The sequence below is a fragment of the Glossina fuscipes genome, unplaced genomic scaffold, assembly GCF_014805625.2.
Source record: "Glossina fuscipes isolate IAEA_lab_2018 unplaced genomic scaffold, Yale_Gfus_2 1, whole genome shotgun sequence".
NCBI classification, from domain to species: domain Eukaryota; kingdom Metazoa; phylum Arthropoda; class Insecta; order Diptera; family Glossinidae; genus Glossina; species Glossina fuscipes.
This window is the reverse complement of record NW_023998415.1, coordinates 8,542,383-8,558,046: the sequence shown is the minus strand read 5'-3', so window position 1 is coordinate 8,558,046 and position 15,664 is coordinate 8,542,383. Positions and strand designations below refer to the sequence as shown.

The following is a 15,664-nucleotide window of genomic DNA, read 5'->3' as shown; positions in this document are numbered from 1 at the left end:
TTGTTAAGTAGGTTTTTATATTAATATCTGGAAACCGAAAGTAAAGATAAGTGAAAATGGTTTCGAGTTTGAGTAGCAGTAGTGTACTTCTGACGGAATAACTGTGGATTTTCCCAATGGCAAGAGCTAAAATTTTGTTTTCATTAGAAGGTTGCCTGCAACCTCCAAAATACATGCATATATGTATTAAACCATCGTGTTCGTTTTCGGATTGAAATCTCCCAAGTGGTAAACACAAGAGGCAGCCTCGCTGCTATATTGTTTTACAGGATAATGTAAACAAACAAAACATATGATTTTAGAATCAAAAAAGAAAAAAAGAGATCAACGTAAACTTAAACAAAATTAAATTATAAAAAACTAACAATGGAGAACTTAATATAAAAGTAAACAAGCTTGTTGATTGGTTAGTGATAAAGCAGATTGATCAGATATATGTAGATCTACATATTAGACACATTTTTGTGTATTAATTAATCCGTAATGTAGAAATTACCATTTATCGCTCTCTAAAAAACAGTTTGATAAATATTGATGAAATTTCAACTTTCAAATAAATGGCATGTTTTCGGCTTGTTTGTTATTTCCCACAAAATATTGATTGGTATAAACCAAAATTGCAAATCCCATTATATATAAAAAAAATGTGCATTAGCGTAAGATAAAAATAAATTAGATAAATAATTTGTAAATTTAGGATAAATTGCCTTCACTTGCGTTGCTTTCTTATTGTTTTATATACATCCAAAACCATATGGTTTGTCAATTATTTTAATTCCTATAAAGTTTTGTAAAAAGTCGGCAAAGTTAAAGTATTAATAACACTTCATTGTGTCGGCCCTCTGAATACCACGAAGGCATTCTCAAAGGTCGAAAACACAAAAAAAAACCTTTAGACATTCGTGTCTTGAACGTTTACACGGTTGCTTACGTAATAAATATAAAATGCGTGGACTTGTTCTTCCACTAGTTTTTAAGTGTTTTTTGTCTTGGACATTCATCCACATATATTTAATGATTATTCCCCGTGGCATGTTATTTTGTCAACTGTATTTTAAATTTAAAAGCTTTCTTATGGTTTCTTTGTGTTTTCGGTCATATCAACATGACGAAAATAGAGAATTCTGTCTATGCCGAATATATCCTTTATCTTCTTCATTTTTTTTGCTTTAGCAACAATGTTTTGCATTTGTTTTTGTTTTTCTTTTCAATTTGAAACTTAGCTAGTAAAGCACTGATTCGAAAAAAAGAGCTATTGCTGTAATTATGCTAAGATTATGTGGTTTTCTAAAAAGTTATGTGTTAAGTTCTTATAAGAACTCAGTACTAGAAACTGCTTGCTATTTGCGTAAGGGCAAAGGATTGTCGAAGAGATGCCTATCGCAAAAAGGGGTGTATGATGCATCTATTAGAGGTCCTGGTTCAATTAAAAAAGATGAGAGTGAAAAAATAACACCGTTAGGATGGTTTCTATTGGTAATTTTTGCAATTCATCTAAATGTAAATGATTTAAATATAAATACATCGGCTAGATGATACCAATAACAACTTTCGGTCTGGGTTGTTGGCAAGTTAAACGTAAATTATGGAAGGAGCAATTAATAAAAGATTTGAAGCATCTTACCGGAATACCACCAGTTGACTTACCTGAAGAGTAAATGGTTTTTGTTTTTGTTTTTGTTAAGAAGGGCAACAATTTGCTAAAATGTATTCCAGTCTAGATACTTTAAAGAATATGGAATATAGAGCTGTTAGAGTGCGGGGCACATTTTTGCATGATAAAGAGTTAATAATGGGCCCACGTAGTTTTGTACGTCCCGATGGTGCAGAAACGGCAGGAGGGTTATTTTCACAACGAGATGCCGGCAATGGCTATTGGGTTGTAACACCATTTCAGTTAGCCGATAGAGAGTAGGCATTTGCGCATTTACTCAATAAATTTAAACTAATATTATTATCTCGATAGTGATATAATTTTAATTAATCGTGGCTGGATTCCTCGCAAATATTTAAAACCCGAGTCACGCAAATCGGGGCAAATAAAGGGTGAGGTTGAACTTACTGGTGTAGTTCGTAAAGGGGAACAAAGGCCGCAATTTACGCCCGAACATAAAGGAGATGTGTTTCTTTACAGGTGCGATGTTTATTAAGATTCAGGCTTTTTTCTTCTGTTTATTTTAAAACTTTAATAATAATAGAGACTTGCCGAGAATGTGTCAACTGACTGGAGCGCAGCCAGTTTTATTAGACGCATCCTACCAGACAACCGTACCGGGCGGGCCCATCGGTGGTCAAACAAGAATTACACTACGCAACGATCATCTTTCTTATTTGATAACTTGGTACAGTTTATCGTTAGCTACCAGCTATCTATGGTATCGTATTATAATTAAAAGGAAACCATTTTAAAGCTTATAATCATTTCACTTAACAGATGACATTTTATTGTTTTCCACTTTATCATTATTCTACGTTTATTTACTTTGTAGATATGTAAAAATAGTCCTTCTCTTATGATGTTTTTTGTTCTTAATATTCCTTTTTTTTTGTTTTTTGTTTTTTGTTTTTTTTTTGCTTGAAATAATTCAAATTAAAGTCAGTAATATGCAATATAATACTTGTGTAAATTATTATTATTTCTCCTGCGTACCAGAAACAATAAATGCGTACATATGTATGTATTGAAACTAAGTATTGCCCCGTTATTTTTGCATTTAAGTAATCGTGATTTATCGTCTTATTTTATACTTTACATATATATATTTTGATATATAGGTCGGATAAAATACTCGTTTATTTACAATACACACAAAGAACAATGAAAAAAAAAAAAAATTAATAATCTTTAACAAAAGAAAAAAAAAAAAAAAAAAAACGAAGAAAGAGTATATACTTGTATTCAATACTGTGCAGCAGTTGTTTATCTTCCGCTATTCAATTAGCCGGAACGTATACAATAGAATAAATTGAATAATACGTAAACATTTGTGATTGTTTTGTGAATAAGAGCTTTGAATTTAAACATTAGTAAAGTTGTTTTTTGTGCCCCAAAGTGAAATTCTACAATTGAGGCACACTGCCCCAGGAACGCAATACGCCACTGCGATGATATTTTTTGCCTATAGTTTGCACGTGAAAACCCATTTGCTGCAAACGCTCATGGTCAAGAATCTTACGGCCGTCAAACACATAAGCTGGCTTCATCATAGACTGATAGATACGTTGATAGTTAAGAGTCTAAGAAGATGAAAAAAAGGAGGCAAAAAGGAAAGATGATCAATTTTTGTTTTATTTTTTTTCTTCGATTATTCGCGACTTACTATAAATTCATCCCATTCGGTACACAAGACAATAGCATGTGTTCCTCTGACAGCGCTATAGGGATCGCTGTGTATCTGTACGGCTTGTTTAACACTTTCAGGAGATTCTGTAACACAGGGATGTGTTAAGTCATCTATGATTTGTTCCGGCTCGACTTTAGGATCATAGATATCCAATTTGGCCCCCTCTTCCAATAAAGTTTTACATACTGTAATGGCAGCTGTTTCACGAGTATCACCCGTATTTTTCTTAAAAGCAAACCCCAAAATGCAGATGTGCTTATTGGAGACCGTATTGAAAAGACTTTCGATAATCTGAAACAGTCAAATGAAACTATAAATCGATTTATGTTATAACGATGAATTATTATACCTTCTGCGAGAATCTGTTTTTCTGATATTCGTTCATATCAATGACTTGCTGCCAATATGCTGCCACTTCTGGTAAGTTTAGTCCTTCACATATATATACCAGATTGAGTATGTCTTTTTGAAAACAGCTTCCCCCAAATCCAACAGACGCTTCTAAAAACTTTGAGCCAATACGTGTGTCTAAGCCAACCGCCCGCGCCACCTCAGATACATCGGCTCCCGTTGCTTCGCACACTGCCGATAATGAATTAATACTCGAAATGCGTTGAGCGAGAAAAGCGTTAGCAGCTAATTTTGATAGTTCGGAACTCCACGTATTCGTGGTAAGTATATTCTCTTTAGGTATCCAATGTTGATATATCCACGAAAGTTTATCTATAGCTTTAGAACCGTCTCTGGTCTCCTCGCCACCGATAAGTACACGGTCTGCGTGCAAAAGATCTTCAATCGCAGTACCTTCAGCCAAAAATTCCGGATTCGAAAGGATATCATAACGTATGCCAGGTTTTTGATTCGCATGTAGTATATGCATAATGCTTTCGGCCGCTCGCACTGGTACAGTACTTTTTTCAACCACTATCTTATTAGATTGGGCTATATCAGCAATCATGCGAGCAGCACCTTCTACATATTTCAAATCGGCAGCACGACCTACAAATTCAAAAACAAAAAAAAAAAAAAAACAAAAAAAACAAGGTAAATAACGATAATAAGATATTTGAAAAACGGATAATTTGTATAATGTTACCTTTGCCATTACCAAAGGTTTTTGTAGGCGTATTGACTGATATGAATATTAACTCCGCCTCTTTAATAGCAGTTTCAATATCCGTTGAAAAGAATAAGTTTACATTACGACATTTTTTAACGACCTCATCTAGTCCGGGCTGTTTATGAAGAAAAATTCGAATGCAATCAAACAAAGAATGATATGTTTCTTAATAATGACAATATGTCTATTGCATAATAAAATGCGCTTATATCCCATTTTACAATTTTGAATCGCGCTATATATATAAAAATGCAAATACAAAACCTACTAATAATTGCTTCGATCATTTTGACAGTGAAAGTGATGATTAGCACAAGTTGGAGAAAATAAAAGTTTCGAGTCCTCCGGTGAAGTTCGAAATGTGTAAATGTGCATATTAATAATAAACTGTACCATTATCAATCGAACCTATGCAAATACATGTAATATTGTATGTAGCAAAGGCGCTGCTTGTTACATATAGAAATATGCGACGTTCACATTATGCATATCTCTATCTACTGAAATTTTCATAGATAACCTCATCATTTCCTTCATCAGTTAAAGATCAATTAAATCGACCGAACCTCTGAAGATGCGAAACCATTGAGTGCTGCTTATAATAATCTTCCCAATGCTGTTCAACTCTATGAAGCGTCTTATATTATGCTTCAATGATGTTTTCTTTTAGCAACAATTAACAAATAACTGACTTTTTATTCATAAAGTTATACAAGTTATATAACAATTATAAACAGTGATCCCCCCCATAAACGTTCAGTCGCCTCATCGATACCATAAAGCATTAAATAAATTATTTTTATTTTAATTTTTGGTCCATTATCGATATTGCTTTGGGACTTATTCGCAAAGTGGACGAGGATTTGTTTTAAGTAAACGTTTAACAATTTAATTTTGCGAATGAATATGTGTCAGAAAAAGAGACCCGATCAGATGGATATCGGATTGGGTACAGTGTATGCCTCACTTTTTTATAGACCCGTTCAATTAAACATATTCGGGAGCTATAAAATTAGTATCATGTCATCTTGTAGCGGCACGTGTTATAAATTTATTTAAATTATTTATTTCTTAAATGGAAATCTAAAATCTTATTGCTAAAGTATTTAATTTTAAAATGGAAACAAAAAAAAGCTTTTAACAATCTTATCTACTACACTATACGTACCTATTAGAGATACGTGTACATCTGGCTATACATTTACGTATATACACCGTTAACCTTGTAATATTTAATAGCACAGCATATTTTATACCATTCAGTTATTTAATTAATTATGCATTTATTAAATTTACTATCAAGTAAATTGTTAAAGAGAAAACCTTTTTTAAAAAAGTACTGATGTCGTTAATTGGTTGATTGTTTGTCAATCTTTATTAATAATTGATTGCGTTGATTGGTTTTTTTTATCGCTAACATTCGATTAAAGACATACCTTGAGATTGGCATAGTATGTGCAATTTGTCGATATTGTAGGAACAGTTTCGTGAAACATACGCGGTCAATTGTGAAATGACCTCTAGTCCAATGTCGCGAAGGTGGAACAGAATGTATTCATTCGCGATTGAGTGAATGAATACAAATTGAAAAGTTACGTGGATTTGCCCTTCACCTTCTCATTCCATCAATGGCGAACAAATTAATCCTAACGGCATTCAAGGCGAAAACGAATCGTTTCATTTTGGCTTTCAAAGCACGCCCGAAATGGATAAAACCTTTTGATTTATCATATTTAACATTTCAATGGCTTTTCTTCTCTAAAGTTCATTTATATATTTAAATAGTACTAGTTTTTAGCGTACTATCTGGATCTATAAACAAATCTGCACCACAAAACTCTCGACTCGAGTTAATAGCCTCCGTTTGGCATCTGATTTTAACTGTCATGATCGCAAGAATTCACATACCACAATTTTAGTAGACCTTCTGCTAAAATCTTTATTTTTTAAAACGGAGAACACGCGTCCTACAACAAAATAAATTAAGTTATTAAAAAAGTAAAGACCCTAAAATAAAGCAAGCTAAAATTACAAAAAGTTGGAATTTTCAACAGGCATCAATCTGGGAGGATCATGCAGTATATGTGGCCAAAGTTCGACGATTTTTATATGCTTTGCCAGGTGAATATCCAAAATTCATTTTATAGGAACATGATTTTTCCTTTGTTGTTATTTGCAGTATTTCAAAGGAGTTTTGCTTCGGGTGTTTGACATTTGAATTATGTTACAAATAAAAAAATAACAACTTATGTGTTTTAAAATTTTATTTCCATTAATTTTTATTTTCATTTTAGGGGTCTTTACTTTCTCCTATGCGTTTGTGTGCATGCATACAATATTCTTTTGAATGCAATGTAAGTGAAACCATTAACTTGTTCCTGTCAGAAAACAAGTAATCTATACGTGTGCAATTAATAGTATGTTCGCAACATATGTAAGCGGAAGTTGAAATATGAGATAGCCTGCGCCTATCAGCTCGTACGTTTTCACTAAGAATATACTATATGCTAACAAGCAATACGTTTGTAGTAAGCACTAGTAACATAAATGAAATGTAGCAAAAATAAATATAAAAAATGTAGTGATTCTTTTTTTGGTTTGGTTGGTTAACTTGGTATCGCTTAACAGGCTTAAATTACATTGACCTTGCGCAACACTACATAGTTAGCATACGCGTTGTCATCTTCTATACATTCACACGGCGTACATTTCCGTGCATATGTTGGTCTAAATGCAAATCAATAAGACGGAGGGGTGTGCTTATCGAAGTTTTCTTTAATGAATAATACTCCATGACCAACGCGAGCTGTTCAATGCTTTGATTTTTCGTATAGATATATTACATATATATATGTATATTGTTTTTATATATAACAAGAAAATAAAGAATCAATCAAAGTATTCCATCCTATCTATACATGTTAGAAGGAATTCCCCATGGAAACTGTTTTTTTTTTTTTTGGTTTTCATGTTTTCTTACATTAACTGCAGGTGCTGGTTTCTTGTACATTGTTACGTTTTCATGCAAATTCATATGTAGACTTGTTTTCTTTACTCACTTCGTAAATTGGGAGTTTGTCGGAATTCCATTGTGCTATACGTTCTGAGCTCTGATCTACTACTGTCACCGTAATGTCAGGACACTTGAGTGCCATTACAGAGCATGTAGGTCCACCCACATAACCAGCTCCAATACAACAAACCCTCTTCACAGTATTCATAATTTCGGTTTCTTATTACTTAAAAATTGCCCTTTTTCTTATTACACAATTTAGTGTTTTTTAGAAAACAGGAAATAGGTTTAACAACATGCGCTTGCCGAACGCGAAAATGATGTATTGTTGCCAGTATATTTCTTTTTACTATTAAACTAATAGATATAAATTTTGCCAATTGAATTTAACCGTGATAAGTACTCTTACTCTTTTTACTTTTGCACCATAATAACTAAAACGTCTTCTTAATAAATTGTTTTTGAAAATATAACGCAACTGAATTCTTAAGAATACAATAACAATACAAAAAAATTGATGTGTGCTCACTTTACAGCCAATTCTCCAACTCTCTCTCTTTCTCTTTCTCTCTCTCTCTCTCTCTCTCTCTCTCTCTCTCAAAACAATGTCTATATGAAATCTCTGTTAAAATCAGTGTTGCTGTATTGTTAGGAATTGGGAAAATTACTGCAATCTTGAAAAGTTTCATTATTTGCAGATCGAATTTGGGTTGGCAGTACTGTTTTTAAAGGCAATTTCATTTATTGTACAAGAAATTTATAAGTGAAACTATTTTTTTTAAAAATATATATGCTGATATTGTTAATTTCGATTTTTTCGATAGGGTCGAGATCACAAATTGCTTATATATAAATGGTACGGGTTTCCCATCATTTATCGTATTCTGCAGGGAAGCTATTTGGGGTAGAATAATTTTTAATTTATTCATTAATTATTTATTATTTATATTTACTATTCTGTTAATGATTTATTTATTTTAACACATTTGATAATGCCAACACTTTCTATTCAGACCTAATTGAATTATATGCTGGGTTTAAATAAAATAACCGCTTCCGTAATCTAAAAAAAAAAAAACTTTACCCACAATTGCGATCGTGTTACGAGCTTCTTGAATTTGGCAGATATAATCGATTTTAAATTGAAATTGAATTTGCAGGCGGGTTAGTAAAGACTATGCTGAAAATAAAGTTAAAAGGGTTTATTAAGTGTTCGTTACGCTGTGGCGTTAGGTCTATCCCAACTCAATACAGCTACAACATTTTGCAACAAAATTATGAATAGGTGCACGTTTTGCCCCGTTTTCATTAAACAAGGTACATATTCACACTTTGGCAAGATCAACTCGTAATTTGCCTTACAAAACTTCATTGCAATGTTTAAAGGTAAACAAAAGTCCGAACAAGAGAATCGCTCATGCGCAATCAATATTTCGTATTTTCCATAATTTTATGATTGAAATGACGTAAGATTCCGGGCGACAATTCATTGAAAAGTTTCATTTCATTGCAACAATCCTTAAGCCCGATCAAAATGCGGAACAAGAGTCATAAGTAACTTTTCATATTTTTTATATATATATATATATATATATATATTTTGTTTTTATTAATATTTATATATTAATATTTGAATATTCTGAGTAACATGTAACAACAGTAATTAATGGCAACACTTTACAATTTAAATAAGAAATATCATTCGATTTGGCTTCGTTAAGGGAATCGAAATCCGCCACAAGATCTTCATCTCACATTATCTTGACGTTATGTTTAGTATTTCAAGTTTTTCTAATATTGTAACGTATTTTATTGATATAAAAAAATATAATTTATTTATTCTTTCAAGCAAATTTCTATTGAAGAAATACGGTTTTAAAATTAAGCACAGACCAATCGTATGTTTCCCCATTGGTATTTACATAAAATAATCGCCACCAAAATTAGGTGGTTGTAAATGGTCTGGATTCGGATTTGGGCGAAGGTTTCGTTCGGGTTGTGGTCCGTAGGGATCGAAACGTGGTTGCATGCCGCCACTGCTTCCAGGGCCGACGCGGAATTCGGGGTGCGAAGGGAAGGGAAATAAATTACCATGACCTCCACGTCCTAAGGGATCTAAATCGCCTCGACCCACTTCCGGGAATCCGAATGGTCGCGGCTCCACTCCAACTGGATGATATTGTCTGAGTTCATATTTTAAAGAAAGAGATGAGGAAATGGTCGAGAATACCCGATATTATTGTCCAGTCAATTGATAAAAGAATTTTCATACCCTACAGGTGGATGCATAGGCATTCCAATACGTAATGGATCCGATTGATCAGTAGTGGTTGACGTTGTATTGGTCTGTGTAGTAGTAGATTTGTTTTGGCCTTGATAAACCTTAAAATATATTTTAATTACATTTGGAAGTTCAATAAACGACAACTTACTGGTTCCAATAATTCTCTGCGGTACCTATCTGCCAGTTGAGAAGCAGAAGGTATCATCTTTGTAACGGAACCCCTAATGTCGTTCACAATCTCCTCAGGTGAGAGGCATATATTGGAAACTTTACGAGTTTTTACATTCAGCAAAGTAATAATTAAAGAATCCTCAGTTCTCAAACCTAGTAAAATGTACAGTTGCTTGTCGTAAATGTAACGAAGAGCATAGTTATTCTCATCTATATTCCAATTATCCGGCAGCAATTCGGAACCTGAAACTTCTTCATCCTCCATCAAAATTTTCTACGTAAAAAAAAGAAACAATAAAAGCAGTCAAGGATAATATGGGAATACCCAAACTCACATCTTCCCCCAAACCAATGCAGCGAAATTGCGAATACTTAGTTAAAACGAAATGAGCTAAAGCAATGAGCAAGTCATCTTTTTTATTGATATCCTTCTCTATGGTTTTATACAACAAATCCCAACCGTAAAAATAATCTCCTGGATTTGACATTTCTTCTTAAAAATTGTATTGTTGTCCTTTTATGTTATACAATTTTTTGTGGAGTTCGTTCTTTTCAAACCGTCTTTTTACGTTTCTATTCTCTTTTGTATTTTGCAATCAACTGACAGCAGTTGGTTTGAAGGTTTTTTAAATAAATTTACAATTTTTTCACGGGAATTTTCAAATTTTTAATTTTACATTAAAGGGATGGGAATAATTTTGTGTTACGACATCCCTGCGTTTTTACTCGTTTTCAATCGAAATGAAGAAATTTATCGAAAATTTTTCAAATACATTGTTCTGATAGTTTCTCATTTCGTGTTTTTAAATTTGTATAACATAGTTTTTAGAATCAGATATTGAAGTTTTCTTTGTAAGTTAAAAAAAAGAGAAGAATCAGAATGAAGGAAAAATTTCAATGAATAAAATCAAATTTAAAAAACGGACCTACAGCACTATTTGTAGATATTTTGAAGTAAGAATATAGAGAATAAGCTTCGAACAAATAAAAAAATTATATTAGTTTGTAATCGAACCTTTTGTGTCCACGGCTCCTATACGTTTCAAAAAAATTCTTCCCATCCCTTCAATGTAAAATTTGAAAATTCCCGTGAAAAAATTGTAAATTTATTTAAAAAACCTTCAAACCAACTGCTGTCAGTTGATTGCAAAATACAAAAGAGAATAGAAACGTAAAAAGACGGTTTGAAAAGAACGAACTCCACAAAAAATTGTATAACATAAAAGGACAACAATACAATTTTTAAGAAGAAATGTCAAATCCAGGAGATTATTTTTACGGTTGGGATTTGTTGTATAAAACCATAGAGAAGGATATCAATAAAAAAGATGACTTGCTCATTGCTTTAGCTCATTTCGTTTTAACTAAGTATTCGCAATTTCGCTGCATTGGTTTGGGGGAAGATGTGAGTTTGGGTATTCCCATATTATCCTTGACTGCTTTTATTGTTTCTTTTTTTTACGTAGAAAATTTTGATGGAGGATGAAGAAGTTTCAGGTTCCGAATTGCTGCCGGATAATTGGAATATAGATGAGAATAACTATGCTCTTCGTTACATTTACGACAAGCAACTGTACATTTTACTAGGTTTGAGAACTGAGGATTCGTTAATTATTACTTTGCTGAATGTAAAAACTCGTAAAGTTTCCAATATATGCCTCTCACCTGAGGAGATTGTGAACGACATTAGGGGTTCCGTTACAAAGATGATACCTTCTGCTTCTCAACTGGCAGATAGGTACCGCAGAGAATTATTGGAACCAGTAAGTTGTCGTTTATTGAACTACCAAATGTAATTAAAATATATTTTAAGGTTTATCAAGGCCAAAACAAATCTACTACTACACAGACCAATACAACGTCAACCACTACTGATCAATCGGATCCATTACGTATTGGAATGCCTATGCATCCACCTGTAGGGTATGAAAATTCTTTTATCAATTGACTGGACAATAATATCGGGTATTCTCGACCATTTCCTCATCTCTTTCTTTAAAATATCAACTCAGACAATATCATCCAGTTGGAGTGGAGCCGCGACCATTCGGTTTCCCGGAAGTGGGTCGAGGCGATTTAGATCCCTTAGGACGTGGAGGTCATGGTAATTTATTTCCCTTCCCTTCGCACCCCGAATTCCGCGTCGGCCCTGGAAGCAGTGGCGGCATGCAACCACGTTTCGATCCCTACGGACCACAACCCGAACGAAACCTTCGCCCAAATCCGAATCCAGACCATTTACAACCACCTAATTTTGGTGGCGATTATTTTATGTAAATACTAATGGGGAAACATACGATTGGTCTGTGCTTAATTTTAAAACCGTATTTCTTCAATAGAAATTTGCTTGAAAGAATAAATAAATTATATTTTTTTATATCAATAAAATACGTTACAATATTAGAAAAACTTGAAATACTAAACATAACGTCAAGATAATGTGAGATGAAAATCTTGTGGCGGATTTCGATTCCCTTAACGAAGCCAAATCGAATGATATTTCTTATTTAAATTGTAAAGTGTTGCCATTAATTACTGTTGTTACATGTTACTCAGAATATTCAAATATTAAAGCCCAAATCGAACCTTTCTAACGGAAAAAGAAAAATTTGAAATATATGAAAAGTTGGTTATGTTTATGGTTCTCTTGAATGCTTATCTCAGATTTGAATGGGTTTCTGATGAAAGAACGACAATGTAAGCGCATTAAAGAAGAACAATTACTACTCAAAACAACAGGAAATTATTGCTGACGGTACTGGTGTTATTTCGTTAAATTTAAAAACTAAACAATAAGGATTCTTCGTTTATAGAATGCGACTGTTCGTTCGATTTATTTGGATTCCGCGCAGACTTAGGTTAACGCGTGATCAGTGATGATATAGATTGCCTGTTTGTTTGGCATAAATAATGTACTGATGTGAACGTTACCTTGAAATTTCTGTTTTTGTTTAGCATTGCGGTTATTACAGGCACACTGGATTAGTAATTTAATTTTTTACGATTTCATAGCTATTTTTCACAGTTATTTTAGTGCTATACAATTGATTCCTTATATTGTAATCTAACAGACAGCACACTTCGTTACTTATTCTAACCTTGTATCTCAATTTTAATTTAGTTCTAGTTTTAGTTTTATTAATGTATAATTTAATTATTATATGTGATATTAAAAATAAAATAAGATGATTTAAGAAAATAAATGAAAACGGGAAAAATGCACTTCATGAAATCAATATATTTACGTTGCGGACGTAAGAACACGCAGGAAACAACTGCGACCAAAACTAATTGGTAACTTTATTAGTTAACACATGAGCTATCCATTCATGATTTACTGACTTCTTAGAAGAAGAAGATAAAAAAAAAAAAATAAGTAAACGGTAATTAAGGGTGAATGTTCGAATCATAGAAGAAGAATTCCGCAACATTGCCATTTGTAGTTAAGGGCCAAGAAAAAACAAAAGTTTTTTGTGTTTCTATAGTTAATCAAATAGAATAAGAAATTGCTAGGCGCAATGAACGATTTTCTATGGTCTCTAACATTATGCCTTCTATTCCTAATCTACTCGTTACCATTGTTCGTTCGTGTATATGGCACCACACAAATGGTTATCGATGAGGAATTTCATTTGAAGCAAGGCTTACATTTCTGTAACAAGCGTTTTGATGTCGTATGTAAATTTGTTAACGTATCCATTTATAAAATTAAATCTATATAATGTGTCTCTCGCTTGTAGTGGGATAATAAAATCACAACATTCCCTGGATTATACTTGTTTTCGTTGATTTTATATCCATTCAATTTTTGCTCTGTGCTCGGATTACGTTTAATCTCTTTGGTGGCTGCCGCGGTGAATGTTATCCTATTTTATATGATTAGAAGGTCGCAACTGGAGAAATTTAGAATAGGCAATAACACAATGGCTGCCTTAGAGGCTTTTACCATCGCTGCATTGCCACCGTTATATTTTTTCAGTCATTTATACTATACCGATACACTGTCGTTAACCATGGTCTTGGTATTTTATCTGTACTGGCAAAAAGAGAACCATTTGCAAGCTGCTGTTTTTGGTAAGTCTGACACTTACTTGAAACAAATGATATGAAGTTTAATAGGAAACTTCCTGAGCTTTTTACAATTTTAGCGGCTGCTAGTGTTCTACTGAGGCAAACTAATGTGATATGGGTGGGAATGGCCTGTGCTTGTACAGCTTTGGATATTATTGTCAGTGATTATGCTTGCTTTAAAAAAATACCAAGACGTTCTGTTAACATTTTACAGGCAAAAGTAAGATAAATTTTTTTAAAGAAATAATGGTTTTAAACTTATTCAACAATAATGCATTGTTTATTTAGCTATGGTTGGAGCTATTTAAGAATTTTAAATTATTCTTCAAATGCGTTTGGGATGTATTAAAGCAGTGCTCTTTTTATATAATAATTATTTTACCATTTGTGGGTTTCGTGTTTTTGAATAAATCCATTGTCTTGGGCGATAAAAGGGCTCATGTTGCTGCTTTGCATATACCACAAGTAACTAAAAAAAAAAAATATTGAGTAATTCGTCTAAATTGAATTGTTATTTTTTTATTTTTTTTCATTTTCAGCTTTTCTATTTTGCTACATTTACCTGCATCTTCGCCATAACGAATACTTCACAAAGAATAGAAATAGCTTTACGTACCATTTTACATCGCAAGCTTACCTTTGTTTGCCTTTTGATCATTTCACTTATTATTATCAAATATAACACTTTGGTCCATCCGTATTTATTAGCTGACAATCGTCATTACACATTCTATATATGGCAACGTTTTTATGGCCGTTACATTTGGTTCAAATATGCGATGTGTCCAATCTATGTGATATGTTTAACTATCATTTACCAAAGTATAGAGCATTTAAATAGAAATTTCACAATAATGTTTTACGTTGCTGTATTTTTGTCGTTGTGCTTCCAACGTCTGCTGGAAGTACGTTATTTCCTTATACCGTTTGTATTGTTTCGTTTGCATATCAAACCAAATATTAGAAGTCGTATACCTCAGTGGTTAGAACTGAGTATATATGTGGCAATAAATGCTTTAACATTTTACATATTTTTCACTAAAGAAATCAGATGGAAAGATTATAAAGAACCGCAAAGAATTATATGGTAAGATTCAAGATTTGTTCCGCGCATCTATGAAATTGAAATGTATACTTACTATTTGTTCAGATGTATTCATATACAATTAATGATTTTATACGAAAATGAGATAAATAAAAGTGAAATCTGTCTCGAGATTTCTTACGATTTTATTGATAGACTTTCAAACATGAATAGAGTAAAATTAATAGTAATTTACACTTAATAATTAAAATTTTTATTAATGAAGAAAACAAAATGCATACATTTTTTTTTTTTAAATGAATATCGTATATGTAATTTAACGCCATTACATTGACGAGCGTCGAGTAGAGAAAGGATAAAATATTTTTATTTATTTATACTTCTATAAATCATTGGAGCCGAACGGTCGTTTGTGGTAGTATGACGCAATTTCACAGTGGCAAACTGCGAAGCTCTGTGAAAAAAATTATATTGCTTATCATTTGATAAGTGCATTATAATGTTTTCTTTTTTGTTACATTTTCAATGGCGCCAGAAAAGGACTACAACGAAACATAATAATAGCTGAATACAAACAACAATATAATGGGTAAAAACAAGAAAATTTAGGGCTTTG

General features: G+C 32.6%; 5 protein-coding genes across 5 annotated transcripts; 3 read left to right on the top strand and 2 right to left on the bottom strand.

Moving 5' to 3' along the window:
- Positions 1-1,165: 1,165 nt before the first annotated feature.
- LOC119631744 (SURF1-like protein) lies at positions 1,166-2,691 on the top strand. Its single transcript, XM_038024217.1, has 5 exons — positions 1,166-1,476; positions 1,533-1,654; positions 1,717-1,911; positions 1,967-2,134; positions 2,199-2,691. The coding sequence occupies exons 1-5, from the start codon at positions 1,267-1,269 to the stop codon at positions 2,407-2,409; spliced, it is 906 nt and encodes a 301-aa protein (XP_037880145.1). The 5' UTR covers positions 1,166-1,266; the 3' UTR covers positions 2,410-2,691.
- On the bottom strand, positions 2,461-7,972 carry LOC119631743 (UDP-glucose 6-dehydrogenase). The gene is made up of 5 exons (XM_038024216.1): positions 7,524-7,972; positions 4,441-4,579; positions 3,694-4,343; positions 3,321-3,635; positions 2,461-3,237 (listed from the first exon to the last, which is right to left on the bottom strand). The coding sequence occupies exons 1-5, from the start codon at positions 7,683-7,685 to the stop codon at positions 3,061-3,063; spliced, it is 1,443 nt and encodes a 480-aa protein (XP_037880144.1). The 5' UTR covers positions 7,686-7,972; the 3' UTR covers positions 2,461-3,060.
- A 1,423-nt stretch (positions 7,973-9,395) lies between these two features.
- On the bottom strand, positions 9,396-10,420 carry LOC119632272 (proteasome inhibitor PI31 subunit-like). The gene is made up of 4 exons (XM_038025096.1): positions 10,268-10,420; positions 9,910-10,206; positions 9,750-9,859; positions 9,396-9,660 (listed from the first exon to the last, which is right to left on the bottom strand). Exons 1-4 carry the CDS (start codon positions 10,418-10,420, stop codon positions 9,396-9,398), a joined length of 825 nt encoding a protein of 274 aa, XP_037881024.1.
- Positions 10,421-11,184: 764 nt separating this feature from the next.
- On the top strand, positions 11,185-12,209 carry LOC119632265 (proteasome inhibitor PI31 subunit-like). The gene is made up of 4 exons (XM_038025088.1): positions 11,185-11,337; positions 11,399-11,695; positions 11,746-11,855; positions 11,945-12,209. The coding sequence occupies exons 1-4, from the start codon at positions 11,185-11,187 to the stop codon at positions 12,207-12,209; spliced, it is 825 nt and encodes a 274-aa protein (XP_037881016.1).
- A 1,165-nt stretch (positions 12,210-13,374) lies between these two features.
- Positions 13,375-15,229, top strand: LOC119632558 (putative Dol-P-Glc:Glc(2)Man(9)GlcNAc(2)-PP-Dol alpha-1,2-glucosyltransferase). Its single transcript, XM_038025516.1, has 5 exons — positions 13,375-13,606; positions 13,673-14,006; positions 14,081-14,223; positions 14,292-14,468; positions 14,543-15,229. Exons 1-5 carry the CDS (start codon positions 13,451-13,453, stop codon positions 15,092-15,094), a joined length of 1,362 nt encoding a protein of 453 aa, XP_037881444.1. The 5' UTR covers positions 13,375-13,450; the 3' UTR covers positions 15,095-15,229.
- Positions 15,230-15,664: the final 435 nt, after the last annotated feature.